The 15,937-nt window shown below is 35.4% G+C and overlaps 1 protein-coding gene and 1 long non-coding RNA gene across 2 annotated transcripts; both read right to left on the minus strand.

The window, feature by feature from the left end:
• Nucleotides 1–4,179: 4,179 nt before the first annotated feature.
• Nucleotides 4,180–6,516, minus strand: LOC134848363 (uncharacterized). Its single transcript, XR_010162925.1, has 3 exons — nt 6,146–6,516; nt 5,180–5,318; nt 4,180–4,506 (listed from the first exon to the last, which is right to left on the minus strand). It is a non-coding gene; the product is annotated as an uncharacterized LOC134848363 (long non-coding RNA).
• A 97-nt stretch (nt 6,517–6,613) lies between these two features.
• LOC134848340 (large ribosomal subunit protein P2-like) lies at nt 6,614–7,199 on the minus strand. Its single transcript, XM_063865743.1, has 2 exons — nt 7,042–7,199; nt 6,614–6,844 (listed from the first exon to the last, which is right to left on the minus strand). The coding sequence occupies exons 1-2, from the start codon at nt 7,192–7,194 to the stop codon at nt 6,668–6,670; spliced, it is 330 nt and encodes a 109-aa protein (XP_063721813.1). The 5' UTR covers nt 7,195–7,199; the 3' UTR covers nt 6,614–6,667.
• Between the last annotated feature and the right edge of the window lie 8,738 nt (nt 7,200–15,937).

The raw sequence follows: 15,937 nt of genomic DNA on the forward strand, positions 1-15,937 counted from the left end.
CTGCTCAAAAAATTCTCTCCATAGTTTTTTTTGACAATTTAGGGGTAAAATTTCTCAAGCGTGGGCTTCAGAAATGGGAGCTTTTATATTTGGGGACTACAATATAAATCTTTTATACATTAGGAGGCCAAACTGTGCAGTCTGCGCTTATAAACGGATCAGATTTGTCGCGGAATCCTCAACATTGCTACATTTCTTTTGTCATCTCTGCTGTTTCGGATTCCACAAACAAATAACTAGAAGACTGTACCGCTCAGCAACGCTACAAAAACAGGCGCTTTTTCGGAATCCGCAACAGTATTTGCGAAATTCGGAACAGTCTGTGGAATCCACAAGAAATCAGACGACTTGCGTATAGCTAACATTAGTTGTTGCGAAATCTGCAACTAAAAGCGGAGTCCAAATATTCTAAGCGAATCCGCAATTTGGAAGTGGGATCAGCATTTTCGTTACGAATTCCCTTTACATATATGTATATACGTAGTAGCATTTTAAAGTATATATTTTATTAACTAGGTGGCCACAAGCAAGTTCATTTAATTACTAAAACTCAATTACTAAGTTGATTAGCTACCAGATCAAGAACCACACGTTCGATCTCAATCCATGCCCCTATCTTCAATCTCAATTCCTGTCAAACACCTAACTTCGATCTTTATTCCTGTGAAACACCCAACTTCGATCTCAATTCCTGTCAAACACCCAACTTCGATCTGAATTCACCTGAGATACCCAACTTCGATCTCAAGTCTTTCGATTTCAAGTCTTTAGACTCCAATTTCTTCGATCTCAATTCCTGTTTTTTTTTCCTGATCAAGCAACGCTTCTTTTTATTGCCGGAGCTTTATTAGTTTTATCTAATCGAGAAGCATTTGTGCTCCATGGCACCCTTCAGATAACAGATAGTTCCTAGATAAGTTTGAAAACAGACGAGGTAAAAAAATCTGAAGTCTTACCATTTAACAGAGTCATTTTTGGACACACAACAAACAAGAAAGAACTACATTTTTCCGAAAAAAAAAATTGCAGCATTTTCATGTTTACAAAAACCAAATGACCCATGGAGCTAATCCATTGCAAGCTGACGTTCTCTCTATACTTGAATAAAGAACCCGTCTGCCATAAATCTCTATAAGTTATAGCAAATATCCGAAATTATGAAGATAACAAAAACGTAAAAAGTAGGTTTAGAACGAAATGACTAATATATCAACACACAGGCAAACTCCTGTGTAAACGTTTTGCTAACTTAGTAGTACATGATGCTAACTCAGTATTTGGATAAGAAAAAGAAAAAAATTCGGGACACTCTGACAAACAATCACATATCAAAAAATTTTTAAAACATTGAAAAGGTTTTAATCAAAAACTTTCAAATTGTGACTTACTCTAAAACCGTTGTTTCTTGATTTCAAGAAACAGTTTAACATGTTTAGAAGTCAAAAAAATTTTAAAAAAATTCTAGAGTTCGGTCAAAATTGACCTCGTTGTCCCGACATTCCAGATGATGAACTTTTCAATTTTCTAGGTAACCGACCTAAACCTATTTTAACGCAAGAAATTACCTTTAGCAAGCATTGAAAATCCAAAAAAGATATATTCCATGTTCCTATGCTGAAAAGCTGCGGAGCGAACCAACTTTCAAGCAAACAGCAAAAAACACCCTTAAAATTAGGTTTTTAGGGAAAAAAAGTTTTAAATGAAAAATAATTTTTTATCAAAAATCTAGGCTCTTCCGCCTACAAACAATCTGGTAAGTTTTCATCATAATCCATCTTTTACTTAAGATGGGACAAATTTTTTAGTATAGACAATTTTGAGGTTATACGCCAGTCTTCAAAAAAATTTCTTATTACAGAAACGATTGTTTTGACAAAAAAAACGTAACGTTTTAGTTACAGGTCCAACTAGTTTGCTCATAAGAACAACCTGGCAACACTATCATACTTGTGCAGACACTTACACCGATACGACTGAATTCTCCATTTTGAGAAATTATTCTGATTTGATCCGTTTCATTTTGGCCTAATTTCGCGTTTTAACAGTTTTTAAAGCAAATAATTGATACAGAATTCCAAATTGAGTTTTGACTACTAAAAATTTAAGCCAATTATAGTTGTTAAAACGTAAAACAAATTGAAACCAGCATTTTTTTTCATACAAGCAATATAAATTTTAGAGTTTCAATCTGAAAAGTTTCTGGCAACATATTTCGCAAGATTTTTGCAATGAATAATATATACACGAGTTACTTTTCAAATTAATACGTGCTATCCACATGCGAGACCAGTCTATCCTAGCTGCTTTCTTGGGGAACCACTCTATCATAGTAAACCTAGCGTGCACACTGGGTGTTCTTTCAGCTCATCTCAAATAATGCCTTCACAATTGAAATCACATTCTATCAAATTTATCAAGAAATGGAATTGATTGAAACCAATATGGATTCATGGAAGTCTAAGATCGATTGAACTAATTCTGCGATATGCTCTGCGTTGTGTTTTTAAACACTCTCAACCCATTAAACTCCAATTAATGCATTTAATTGGTTTTGTGTTTCCAAATTTTGATCCAAAACTGCTCTGATATGTATCCCAAATACTAAAGGATGATATCCACTGATTTAGTTCACCAAGGCTTCAAGAATTGTTCGTGGATTCCGCTGACTTGTTGCGGAATCCACGAAACAAATGTGCTGACCAACTTACGACAGGTTTTTGTACGCGGAATCCACGGAAATTTTCTAAGTGGAGTCCGTTTCCATTTTGCAACATGTGTAAAGATTTATCTCAACATTCAGTGGCACAATAGAATCTGTGTGTGATATTAGTACAAGTGGTACATACATTTGAATTAGCTGATTCGGCTGCTAAAAACAAGGTTTGAACAGGTTCAAAATTTCTTGTGCAAAATTCTGAAATTCCAAACATCGAAAAGTCAAACACCTAAACTGCATTTTATCGCAAGTGTAAGAGAAAAGACATAATTATATGACGTAAGAATCAGAAAAAGTTCGTTTAACTGGTTTCGGGTTTAGAAGAAAATGCAGCTCTTAACTAATTTCATCATAAATTGCTGTTTTTTTATTATTCAAATTTTGTCAGAAGTATGTTGCGTTTCATTATTAAGCAACGCAGTCACCTTTGAAACTCACATAAGACTAGGGGCGAATCTAGGATTTTCTCGAGGGGGAGGGCGGATTTTCAAAAAATTTTCGAAAAATTTGACCTTTTTTTAGGTTGAACAAATTGATTTTCGGAGCTCTCCTGAAGAACTAAAAAGACGCCTTTTTGCCCAAATTTTCTGAGCCTCAGGCAAATTTTTGAGAAAATCAGACACCGGGCAACCAGACACCGTTGAAAAACAAAACTGCCGAACTTGAGAATACAATCACTCGTTTTGAAGTACCCAGTTTTGTTGTCAACAATCATTTTGGTTGACTGATGGCCAATTAGGGCCTTGATTTGTTATTGACATTGGGGGCTATTCTCATGCGCAAAGGACCGAATGGGCGAAAAAACTAGTGGACGAAGGACCGAAAACAAAATTAGCCCGAAGTCAATTTTTTAAAAGGAGCAATTGCTAATCAATTAAAGTGATTTAAATGAAGCAATGGTTTGCTTCTTCCATAACAAAATCCTTAAAATATAAAATTTGTTCCAATTCGGCGGCGGTCGGTGACAATTTTGCATATTTCTGCGGTTTTTATATTCGGTCAAAATCAATTTTCAGTCACTGGAAATGTTTACTTTCTTCCAAATTTTAAATTACTGAAATCTGATTGACTGACTTTTAATTTCAGGCACTCAGTCCTTCGCGTACGAGGGATTCCACCATTGAAATTTGGTTAAACGCCTTTTAAGCAATCAGTATCAATCGGATATTTGATCTTTTATATTTTCATACACCTTTTCGATATTTGCTCTGGTAACGCTGCTTTTTAGAAGATTTTTGTAATCTTTGGTTACTTGACCTACCGGATAATGGCACGGTACCCATTATTCTCTTAGTTCTACGAGCAGAAATATTAGCGATAAATCAGCTATCGTTTTCGGTGGTAATTTCAGATTTGCTGCGCTTTTGGAAGACATTTGGTAAGCAATATTAAATTTACTGTGATAAAAATTGCTTATAAAAAACTACTGTTATAATTTGAAAAGAATTGTCGACTTATTCTTGGGAAGCTTACCTTAATTCAGAAAGGGTCTTTCTAGCTAGACTATGAATGCGAACTTATGAAAACTCAGAACGTTTATATTTCATAAGGAAATTTGAAGTGGAAAATTGTTATCAAAACAACCAGCATAATTGAATAATTAGAAGCTTATTCTATAATCACTAGATGATTGTAGACTCTAACACAGGCAGTTTTTTTGTGCTTTTCAATTTTTTCGTTTTCTTCATCTCCATTCTCATTTTCATCTATTTCTTCGTCGTAGTCCTGAATGTACTTCACAACTGCACGCCTCACTACGAAGTAGTCATCTTTAGTTGCCTTGAAAATATCTAAAACAGATGACATATAAAAGAAAATTGACAGCTTAGTTCAAATTCTTGTGGCTAATTTCAATAATTGCCTTTTAAGCAAACACTGATAGTAATACTGTGTTCAGAGAAGTTTTTACGCAACATATGTTTTACTTCCAAAAAAGTGTAGTAGTGAAATTTAGGTAACTTGGATTTTTTTGTATTTTTTTTTACTTAGTTTCATGATGTTTTCTTCTGTAGATTTGCTATTCAAGGGCAGCTGTTAGTAGACCCTTATGGTCTCGTTAGTTGTCGCTTCCGATGAGTACATTAATTTTGAATTTCTTTTATATTCTGTAATTGAATGTATTTATTTATCTATCGGAAAAATAAATCCTTTTCGACCCAAACTTTGAATTGAAGTTAATATACAACTTTTCTGATCTAATAATTCCTTAATTTGTTTTTTAATGCCTCGTAAATGGAAAGGTCGCTACGAGTAACTGAATGTGCTCAATTGATCTCAAAACGGGATGACTTTTTTTCTTTTCCCCCAAGTCTACGTTGACATCAGCATCAGGATACAACGCGTAGTTTTCCGAAATCGAATCGCACAAAACAAAAGTTGATCCAGTAAAAACTCGCAGGTGATTAAGAAGGGTAAGAGGAACAATACACCAATACACATTAGTTCATGCGAAAGAAGTATTACCAATTAAGTCGTTCACAGATACAACCAGGGTTCGCTTCGTGACTAACTCTCCATTCTTCAGCACTTTTTTCTCTTGGATCAATGACTCGATCTTTTTGGTCTGATGAATATTAAACACAGACTTCAAAATATCTTTTACCTGTCGTTGCATGAGAGGTGCGCAGTTGCTCTTGCTGTTACAAAAAGATAAGGAAAAAAGGTTCTCAATTTTTTTTTCTTACAAAATGCCTAAAAGAATAAAATTTACCATCAGTTCCTCCAGTCAAGTCGAAGAGATGGTATCAAGATAGCTCCCGAATCTTTATCAAGCATAGAAAATACAACTTTTCAATAGGTGAAGGTGCAAATGGAAATTAAAAATCCCCAAAATCGGTTAGAAATCCGGAACTCATTCATTTTAAAATCATAACCTCGTTCTTTGAAATCAAAAAGGAACAATGTCCGCTTTCTGGGCAGTTCGCACAAAGTTTTCCGATAACAGTTCTCGTTTTTCTGTAAGAGCAGGGGAAGGTTACGTGTATTAGGAATTCTCGATATTTTTATTCAGTTTCTTTTGTGTACGAATTATAAGTCTTGTGCTACGCAATTGCAGCCGGGAAAACAGCTCCAGCTCAATTGACTGCTTTTTTGAAACCCGGAAAATTTAAGGAATTTTTCAATGCAACTCAATTCGTGAAGTTTAATTTAAAACCTGGAACTGAGTGGAAAAACACGCCAATCCGATTTACTCCACACAATCTACGGGCAAGTCTTAACAAAATTCTTCCCCCAAACTACTATCAAGCGTAAATTTTCAACCATATATCAAGTTATATTTAAAGGAAATTTGAAACAGAAAACAACCCGAAAATTCGGTTTTTGAATAAAGTGCTTATACAAAGTTGCTTACATAAAAGTTTAGAGTAGCAGTAACTATTATCTTCAGTTTTTTCAAAATTTGCTGCAAAAACAACTGCGCGGCTTTACTTGACATTTTTCCAGATTTACAATCTTGAATTGATACTGAAGTTCAGCATTCGGATCAAGTGCATCTTCGAAAAAGTCAGCCTCAAAATCATTGTCTGTGATATAGTCTGGAGATTCTTCGTCCTTATATGTAGTGTCCGACAAAAAAATTCTGAATTGCAAGTTTGGGCTCCCAGTTCTGAAAACATGATCTCGTTGTATATTCAATATTTTATCATTTGTCTTCAGACTAAATAAATTTGGCGTAGTAGTCCACAGACATCGACTGCTTATTCTGAAGCCACGGCAAATACTACAGACGCTAGTTGTTCTCAGCCAACTACAATACATCTGGAAAAACCCAGTAGCTTGAAGAACAAGCTAAGCAGAGCTATCTAATGGTGAGATAATTAAACCTGATGCTAGTTAAGAAACTATCAGCCTCAGATCCCTTAACTAAACTCCAGATGGTATTTCAAAAAAAAACAATTGAGGAGTTCAAATTTAAATTGTTTAAATTCTGAACAAATGAAACAAAGATGTTTAATCGAAGAGTCCGAATCCCATGTCGTCATCAGATTCCTCCTCTTCCTCCTCTTTCACTTCCTCCTTTACTTCAGCCTTGACAGCTTTACCACTGTCTCCGCTTGCTGCAGTTGGGGCGCCGGCACCTCCAGTAGGAACTGATGACAATTTACCCACTCCAGAAGCGATGAGTTCCTATGAGATAAAACACCTGATCTAAGACTATTTCATGCATATTAACGATTTGTCACTTAAACAAATGACAATGAATGATTTCATATGAAAAAAACTCATAAGAGTTAACGATTAAATAAGTACAATCAAAAAATGCGAATTTATTACAGTGTAATTTTAAAATTCTTCGATTGATAGTTTTCAGCAGAAACTTAAACCTGAATATTTTTTCCATCCAACTTATCGAGGAGTTCTTGCAACTTCGAATCATCAATATTGGAACCGACAGCTTGAAGAATTTCTTTGATATTCGTTTTTGATGGAGTATTACCACCTAGCTCGACTAACAACGCAGCTGCAACATACTTCATTGTGTAACCTGAAAGATTTTTTGATCATGACTTACTGAGGTGTCAATGCATGTCGTAAACACATCAATTAAAAGGCAAAACGAATCTCTAACTCAGAGGCGATACAAAACAACATATCATTAAAACTAGCCGACCGAAAATGAGACCGAAAGCCGCTAATCTTTTTTCAAATTGGAAAGAAGTTGTAAATACCAAAAAAAGTTAACGAGGTGGTAACAAAGCTGACAATTTTAGAGCAGAAAACCGTGGAGAGCAAAATATGTTCCATAAAAAGTTTGAAATCACAAAAAATTAAGATTAAAATAAGAAACTTTTTTGCTTGTCGAGTGACGCAAAGTTTGGCCATTTAGACAGCTTAGTAGAAACACACGCCTTTTAAGCCAAGTAAATAAAAAATTGCCGATATGAAATTACACTACAATGCAAAGTACCGCCAATGCTCAATGGTGGAGTGGTGTATCAAATTGATTGTTCTGGCTGGGGGGCCAGCTATGTCGGTAAAACCAATCGACATTTTGCCACTCGGCTCTCAGAGCATCTCAAGCGAACATCTCCACTAGGAGAGCATTTACTGAATTGTGTCGGTCATACGAAAGATGCGAGGAGCAAGATCGTTGATAAGACGAGGTTTTCCGACAAACTTTTATCTTTGAAAGCTATCTATATCGCACAACTGGACCCGCAGTTAAATACTAGAGAAGAGTATGCGCAGCGCCACTTGACCCTGAAACTGTGAGCAGAGGCAGGCGCGGGATTTTCTTGTTTCTATGTTTTGATGTATATCAGCTAGTAACTTGTTTCTTTCATTGTTTAGTGTCTGTATTTATAATCAGTTTCTTTTTTGATTTTCAGTTCTGATGATTATGATAAAATCGAAACGCGTCAAACTTTGATGTTTTTAATGAAATTACACTGAAATCGAACTTGATAAATTAATAGTAATCAGAAGGTCAAAAGTATCATAGTAACCGAGGTTACAGTCAAGAGTCCCTTCATCACATTTTCCAGTCAAAATCCTTGGAATTTTCTATATTTGGAAGTGATCATGATAAAAGAAGATGACAAGTCTTGATGTCCTTACAATTAAAATCGATACTTGGTAAATTTGATACAAACATCTAAATAACCAAGGCGAAGCACAGCTTCACACAATCAAAGCAATGTAAGCTAGCAGGCAGAAAATTATAGGAAATTTACAATGTAGGAAAAAAGGGAAAAATCACATTTAGATTTTTCCCGAAATTCAGGTGCGTACATTTATCTACGTTGAAAGGCATATTGTTTTCCAGGGTACATAGACTCACATTGTCAAGGTTTTTTGAAATTCATCCCTCCCCAAATTTATGCTATTGAATTTGGCATCGTCTGCGAATAATAATGGTATAATTGTATTGCATTTGTCAAGCAGGTCATTTATGAAAACCAAGAAAAACAAGGGTCCCAAAATACTGCCCTGGGGTACACCGCTCGTTACTCTTTCTGAATTTGATACTTCGCCATTTACTCGTACGACTTGAGACCTTTCTGTTAGGTATGATTTAATTAATTTCAAGTTTTTATCCCTGAATCCTTGTTCGAATAATTTCCGCAACAAAATTCCGTGGTCAACACGGTCAAAAGCCTTACTATAATCTGTAAAAACCGTTTCGATACTGTCGCCATTTTCATGACCGTTATAGACTAGCTGCAAAAATGTTAAAAGCTGAACAATGGTCGATCGGTTGTTCCGAAATCCGTACTGTGCCTTGTGGAAAGTCTTTTCAAAATGTTCATATAATCGATTGAAAATTATTCGTTCTAGAATTTTCGAGATTACTGAGAGCAGAGAAACAGGTCTGTAATTTTCAATGTCACTTTTGTCATCTTTTTTATGCAAAGGGCTAATGATGGCTTTTTTCCAACATGCGGGGAAAAAACAGGTTTGAGAAATTTTTCGGAATATCTGATAGATTGAATGAGATAATGTTTCTGCATTTTTGAATAGAAAAGGAGGTAGATCATCCGGGCCTTTGCTTTTATTTACATTCAACAGTTTGCATATTTCAAAAATATCTTGTTCTGAAAAATCGATATTTTCTAAAATTGGTTGATTTTTGTTACTGCTTTCGTTTTCGTTAAAAATTGACGACTCCACATATACTGATGCAAAAAATTTTGAAAACAAAGCTGCTTTTGAGACATCCGTATCTGCATTTTCGTTTTGATAATGCATTATACTAGGCAAAACTGATTTTCGGAAAGCCCTAAAATATTTGAAAAGTTTGCCGGTTGATCTTTCAGCTGCCATGGATTCCTCATAACTAACTTTATCGAATTCGATAAGCTGGTCTGTTTTCGATTTTGATAACACTACTTTAGTATGTGACTCATTGTGTTTTTTCCGAGCAGTGTTCAAACATTTTATCATATGGGAGGTTGATTGACTTATCCAGGGGGGTAAGGATGTACGATGTTTTGTGCGTTTAGGATTTTGCATTTTTACCCTCTGTAGGAATTACCCTCTGTTTGAGCAAGAGGCAAATTACAAAGATAAACTTAAGGGACTACAAATTTTACCACTGCCCATGTACATACAATTGAACAACCTGTTACTGCTGGCAAAATTAATTTTGAAACGATACGATACTTATATGATTGATGTTCCACAATACATAGACTTCTCTCGCTATCCTATGTTTCAGCTAAAGCGTCCATCAAAGTACAGGTGTGAACAAAATTTCTTTTACCAGACATGTCGTCTTGCGAAGTCACTTAGGATAGATTTGCGAAATTGGTCTGGACTGAAAGGCGCCCTGCTCAAAGTGTTCTGGAACAAATTTGCACTCTATGACGAAAGAAATAAATGCACATGGAAGCTTGCATGTGATTGTGCGACAAACAATTGTAGAACTAGACTCGCGATATGAGACGTGAAGGATGACAAGGGCCTGGACCCCTTGTGGAAACACTAAATCCCTACTACTAATACTACTACTACTAATATAGATTTTCAAAACTTGTAGATTCACAAAAATGTACGAAAACGTTTGTTTGAATTTACAATTTTAACGCATTCTCAAAAAGGGAAAAAAAATTATAGCAGTGATTCACCACCCATCTTGATAGTTCAATAAAGGGGGAATCACAGTCAGACATTAACCAACTGTCATCAACGTATTGAATTATTAAGTTTGTCTAGAAAACGACATTATACCTGATTTTTTGAGGTTCATGGTACAGTAAAATTGGGTGTTTTGAAACCAAAAGGTACACAGTTTTCAGGCAAAGCTTCTAAGAACGGAGATTAACAAGGCAAGGACAGATGAGAAAAACGTTGAAGTCGAACTGGAAAGGTCGAGAGGCCCAGAACAGAGGGGTGTAGATGAGAAGTTTTGGCCTTCGGTAATGAAATACTTCAGTCGCAGGGGACATCGACTAACAACAACTGTTTAAGAGACCCACCAAAAGAAGCTAATGAAACTATCAGAAAGGCAAGATCGACTTCTAGGGAAGCAAAATGAGGGTTCGGTAAAAGCTCTTGATGATGTTGAATTACCAGAGTGGGTACAACAAGTGTTGGCATTAGGTCTGAAAAATCCTGTCAGGGATAAATTTTAATGAGACACACTTTCTCGCCGATATTGCCATCTTTCTATCGGATCTCAAAAATTGTAAATTCCCTAGGAGGGCCCTTAGTGAGATCGAAGCTGTGGCAAAAGCCTATGCTAAAAGGGTGAAACAAACACCAACTGACAAGGGCATTGAGAAGGCCCGAAAATATAAAATTTGATATCTCTAGATGTAAAGAGTTTGTACACAAATGCTCCACACAAAGACGCAATAGACATAGCTCTGACAAAAACTGTTTGAGCAAGATGCAATTGCTAGGAAAACCAGTCAGAGCCTGTTGAACATGGCAGTTAGTCCAGTCCAATTCAAGTATACTCAAGTATGTCAAGTAAATTCAGAGAGATGGTTTGACAATGGGGGCATCTCTTACCGTTATTTCAGCAAATCTTTGAAAACTACACTATCGAGGGATTTTCCCGAAATGTTTTTGCCCGAGAAAGTTCTTAGCGGAAAATGTCCCGAGTGCAATAACAAGGTCTTGTACAGGTCAAAAGAGGTATGGAATGTGAAAGCTGTTTGAACTGGTATCATGAAAAATGCGGTGATATATCAGATGCTGAGTATCTAAAAATAAGTGAAACCTTGTGATACTGTAAAAAAATGCATCGCGATAGGGGAGTAAAATAAGTCAGTGAAGCAAGCTAAGTAATTTCTCTGTTACGTTGACGATATGAGTGAGAACAGTGAAGAGTGATCCTAAAAAGGTGATACGGGCAGCAAACTTACTACATCCAAAGGGGGATCACAGTCAGACATTAGCAAAAAAAGTGCACGATATCACCAATTCGCATATAATATTCACGACCACGAAAATGAAAATCTGTATACCCTCTACAAAATCATCCTTTTCCAGTGAACTGAAATCAAAAGTGGGGTACAGACTTGAATGTTGTGGGTGAGAATCCATCTCTGTTGGCCAGACGGTCCGACATCTCACCACAAGGATTGAGGAACACCGAAAAAAGGACACCCCGTTTGGACAGCATATCAGGCAGTGTGGTTGTGAGAGTGGCAAGTCGAGGTTTAATTCAGAGATAATTGACCAGGCGTCCAGCAACATTAACTTCTTACAATAGAGGCGCTGCACATAAGGGAAGAGATACTGGGAATTAACACGCGCGACGCGTTTAGAAGTAGGGAGCTGACACTGATGCTTTAGTTCCAGAATCGAAAATTCTGGCTAAAACAAAAAATATTGAAGTAACTTACATGTTAGCATGAAATTAGCGACAAAATGAAATTGTGAAAACAAAAAAATGGAACAAAAAGATAATTTGTGACTGAATGACTAAAATTGTTACATAATTTCAGTAATATTTGTGAAGTTGTGATTGGTTGATTTTTTTAAATTTTGAAATAATGATGAGTATGACATTTTTTATGATCTTTGATCTTTTTGTACAGATAATATAGATTTTTAAAACCTGAAGATGCACAAAAATGTGCGAAAACGTTCGTTTGAACTTACAATTTTAACGGAGTCTTAAAAGCGTTTTGCTTGCTAAGAAATCAGTAAAAACAGAGGTCGAAAATAAGTTACAGTCAGGTGTCCTGTCATCTCATTATCCATGTCTACCGATTGAAACTGAATTCTTAAACCTCATGGAGCAAATCAACTTAGAAAAAAAACATAGATTTTACTACGACAAGTACTGGACTTTTGGACTTAATTCTTGAAAGCAATGGCATACAACCTCTTGATATTTCAAAAGCAAACCTGGAACCTGAATTTTCAAATCTGTCAAACCACTACCCCATTAAAAAATTAGCTGTGCGTTGAAACGCAATACTTTTTGAAAATAAATTTTTGCCCAGAGGTGGTGTATAGCTTTTGCAAAGGTGATTATCGGAATCTCGCAGAAACTTTGATCATTTTAAGTTTGAAAATTTTTGCTGGTCCAATACTGATGAATCAATTGAATTGTGGTATAAATGGCTCCAAAATGCTTTACAAGAATCGATATCTAAACGAACCACTCGTAGAACGTTATTACCTCCCTGGATAAATCAAAAAACGTCACACTACATTAAATGCTTGCGAACTGCAAAAAATTATCCAGAAGCTCTTACAAAGTTAACAAGAATTGGTCAAAACATCCAGTAATCTGGACAAAATTCAGTACGAAGATAAATTAGCACAAAGAAGATCAACCTCCATTCTTTTCAAATACTTTAATACCTTTAAGAAGTCAAATTTACCACCCAGTATGTTTTACAGCGGATTCACTGCTGATTCTGACAAAGATAAAGCAGATTTATTTGCAAAATTTTTTTCTTCTGCTTATAATAAATCCAGTTCATTCAAGTTTCCTGGCGATTTATCTGCTGACATACCGCTTCTAAAGGAAATAGGCATCGAAACAAAAGAAGTATGGCAAATTTGGAAAAGTTTAAATGTCAACAAAAGTAAAGGACCAGATGAATTGCCTATTTTTTGTTAAACAAACTCTGCATTTCTCTACCCCGTTCTCTTACACAGATATATCGAAAAAATTTGCAAACCGGTGATTATCCAAAAACTTGGAAAATTGCAACAGTGTCAGTTCTTCATAAAAAGAACGACAAATGTGATGTATCAAATTACCTCCCAGTGTCTCTTCTATCGATCCCTTTCAAAAATCTTGAACGGATTTTTTTCATTCGGTTATAGAACCACTATTCTCATTTTTTTAAACAGCTCACCGTTTGGATTATAAGGAATCGATCGACGATTACTCAATTATTAACCTTCCTTCAAAAAGTGTATGATCGTATTGAAAATCATTCAAAAAAATAGATGTTATATTCACTAATTACAACAAAGCTTTCGACCGCGTCGATCTTGGTGTGCTCCATTAAAAACTAGTTGAAACCGGCATTAGAGGTAAATTTTTAAATTTACTGAAATCTTATATAGCAAGGCGCAGCCATTTTAAAATAGTTAACAACGAGTTCTCCTGGGAAAATATGATAACAAGTGGAGAACCTCAGGGAAGTAATGTTGAGCCAACATTTTTTCTTGTTTTTGTGAACGATTTGCCTTCAAAATGCAAATGCCTTTTCCCATGTTTGCTGATGATACAAAAATTATAAACAATGGAACAGAACAAAATTTAGTACACAAAGATTTAAACGCATTTTAAAATGAACTGAAACAAAATACATGCCTTTCAACATGGATAAATGTGCTCAGGTTTCTGTCAACAGTAATGAAAAGAATTCTTATTTTTGAAATCACATGATTGAAAAAGAGTCAACGCAGTCAGGTTTAGCTTCGATGCTCTCGAATTACCTTAAATGAGACCAGCACATCAAAAAAGCCTGTAAGAAGGCAATAAGAGTTTTCTTCCTGATCAAACGTAACGTTTCGAATTTATATTGGACAACGAAACTCAATCTTCATATACCATTGATAGTGCCAATAATAGTTTACAGAAGTTCACGCTATGGATTGAGCAAAACATAATGGTTTTGTTACAAAAAGGACAGAAGCGCATCGTTCAGTGGATATCAAGAAAATAGCGGAAGCTGCAAAGCTTGTCTCGAAATTTTGTGAATTTTACCTCTCCCTATGTACATTCAAGTAAGCAACCTGTCGTTTTTGTCCAAGCTAATTTTGGATAGTTGAGATAACGAAACATTGACATGCATTTCTACAAAGATTCCTCGCGCTGTAATCTGCATGAGCTGCAGAGACAGAAAAAGAGAATCTTGTAAGAATTTTCTTTTATCAGACATGCAGACTAGCAAAGTTTGTGAAAATTGATCTGCATCAGAAAAACGGAATGCAGAAATCGGTATCACGTATTTTTTGGAGAAGATTTGAAGAATATGAAGAGTCGAATAAATGCACGTGGAGAGTTGGCTGTGACTGCTTGATAAATAACTGCACAACAACACTAATCTATAGAACTAGCAAACTGACTGGGGTGACAGCCCCTTGTGCTGACCAGCACAGAAGCCCTAATACTACTACTACTACGGCTACTACTACTACTACTACTACTACTACTACTACTACTAATACTACTACTACTACTACTACTACTACTACTACTTCTACTACTACTACTACTACTACTACTACTACTTTTTTTAGTCAAAAATCCTAGGAGCTTTCTAGATATGTAAGAGTAAAGTAAATTGTGGGTAGAAGTAAAGAGAGTCAGATGGTTGGAAATCAAGCCAACCATATTGAAAAAACTAACACCTGCACAGAATAAACCGGAGTTGACAGTTACTCAAAAAAACTGACCCAATTGGAGACCACGGGTTTTTCGTATGCTCAAATAAAGCTGCACTTTTGTTTCTTTTACTCCTAAAAGAAAAAATATGTCTTCGAAAGTAGTTCTATCATTTATAGTGCCGAGTGCACAGGCAGTGTTCGCAGACTGTATTGCGAGGGAGATTCTCTGCTTAAAACTGAATTCTCCCGTTCCTCGGTACAGGTGATCAAGTTACCAAAAAGCATATTCAGAAAAAAACTGTGCTAGATTTTTCAAAAGCTGTCCATTGAAATTTTTATCTATCAGTAAATAATTATATATATATATATATATATATATATATATATATATATATATATATATATATATATATATATACAAGAGAAAAGATGTAACGCAACTAGCGAAACTGAAAACAAAAAAATATGAGGAATTTTCTAAAAAAAAAAAAAAAAGTGGTTACTACTATGTTGCATTTTGCCCTAAGATAGCAATATACTTAGTTTTTATTTTCTAGAAACTTCTCAAACAAATAACAAGAGCAGATTTTTCAAAGCTTCTAACAAAAATGTATATCAGTTTTTGCATTTTTTTCTACACCGAGCTAAAAACCTTATCTGGAATTGCATCTCTCAAAGAATGGAAAGAAAATTTTCAAAACTTCTTGGTTTTGTCCGGATCGAAGTCTACGAATCAAATTCTTTTGGTGCAAGAGGCTTGAAATCTTTAAAAATTATGTCTGTTTTCTATTTCAGTTGAAGATTCAGGCAAAGCTGTGTTTGTAACGTTTGGTTTCTACTCAGCGAGTGAAACGATTTTATGATCACAAGGTTTATCAAGAAACTTTTTTGAGTTTTTAATTTTGCTTGGTTGTGTTACTTTTTTTTCTCCAGTTTATTTGTCAGGTTTCTGATCTTCAATATCGGTCC

Source organism: Symsagittifera roscoffensis, chromosome 6 (genome assembly GCF_963678635.1).
Source record: "Symsagittifera roscoffensis chromosome 6, txSymRosc1.1, whole genome shotgun sequence".
NCBI lineage: Eukaryota > Metazoa > Xenacoelomorpha > Acoela > Convolutidae > Symsagittifera > Symsagittifera roscoffensis.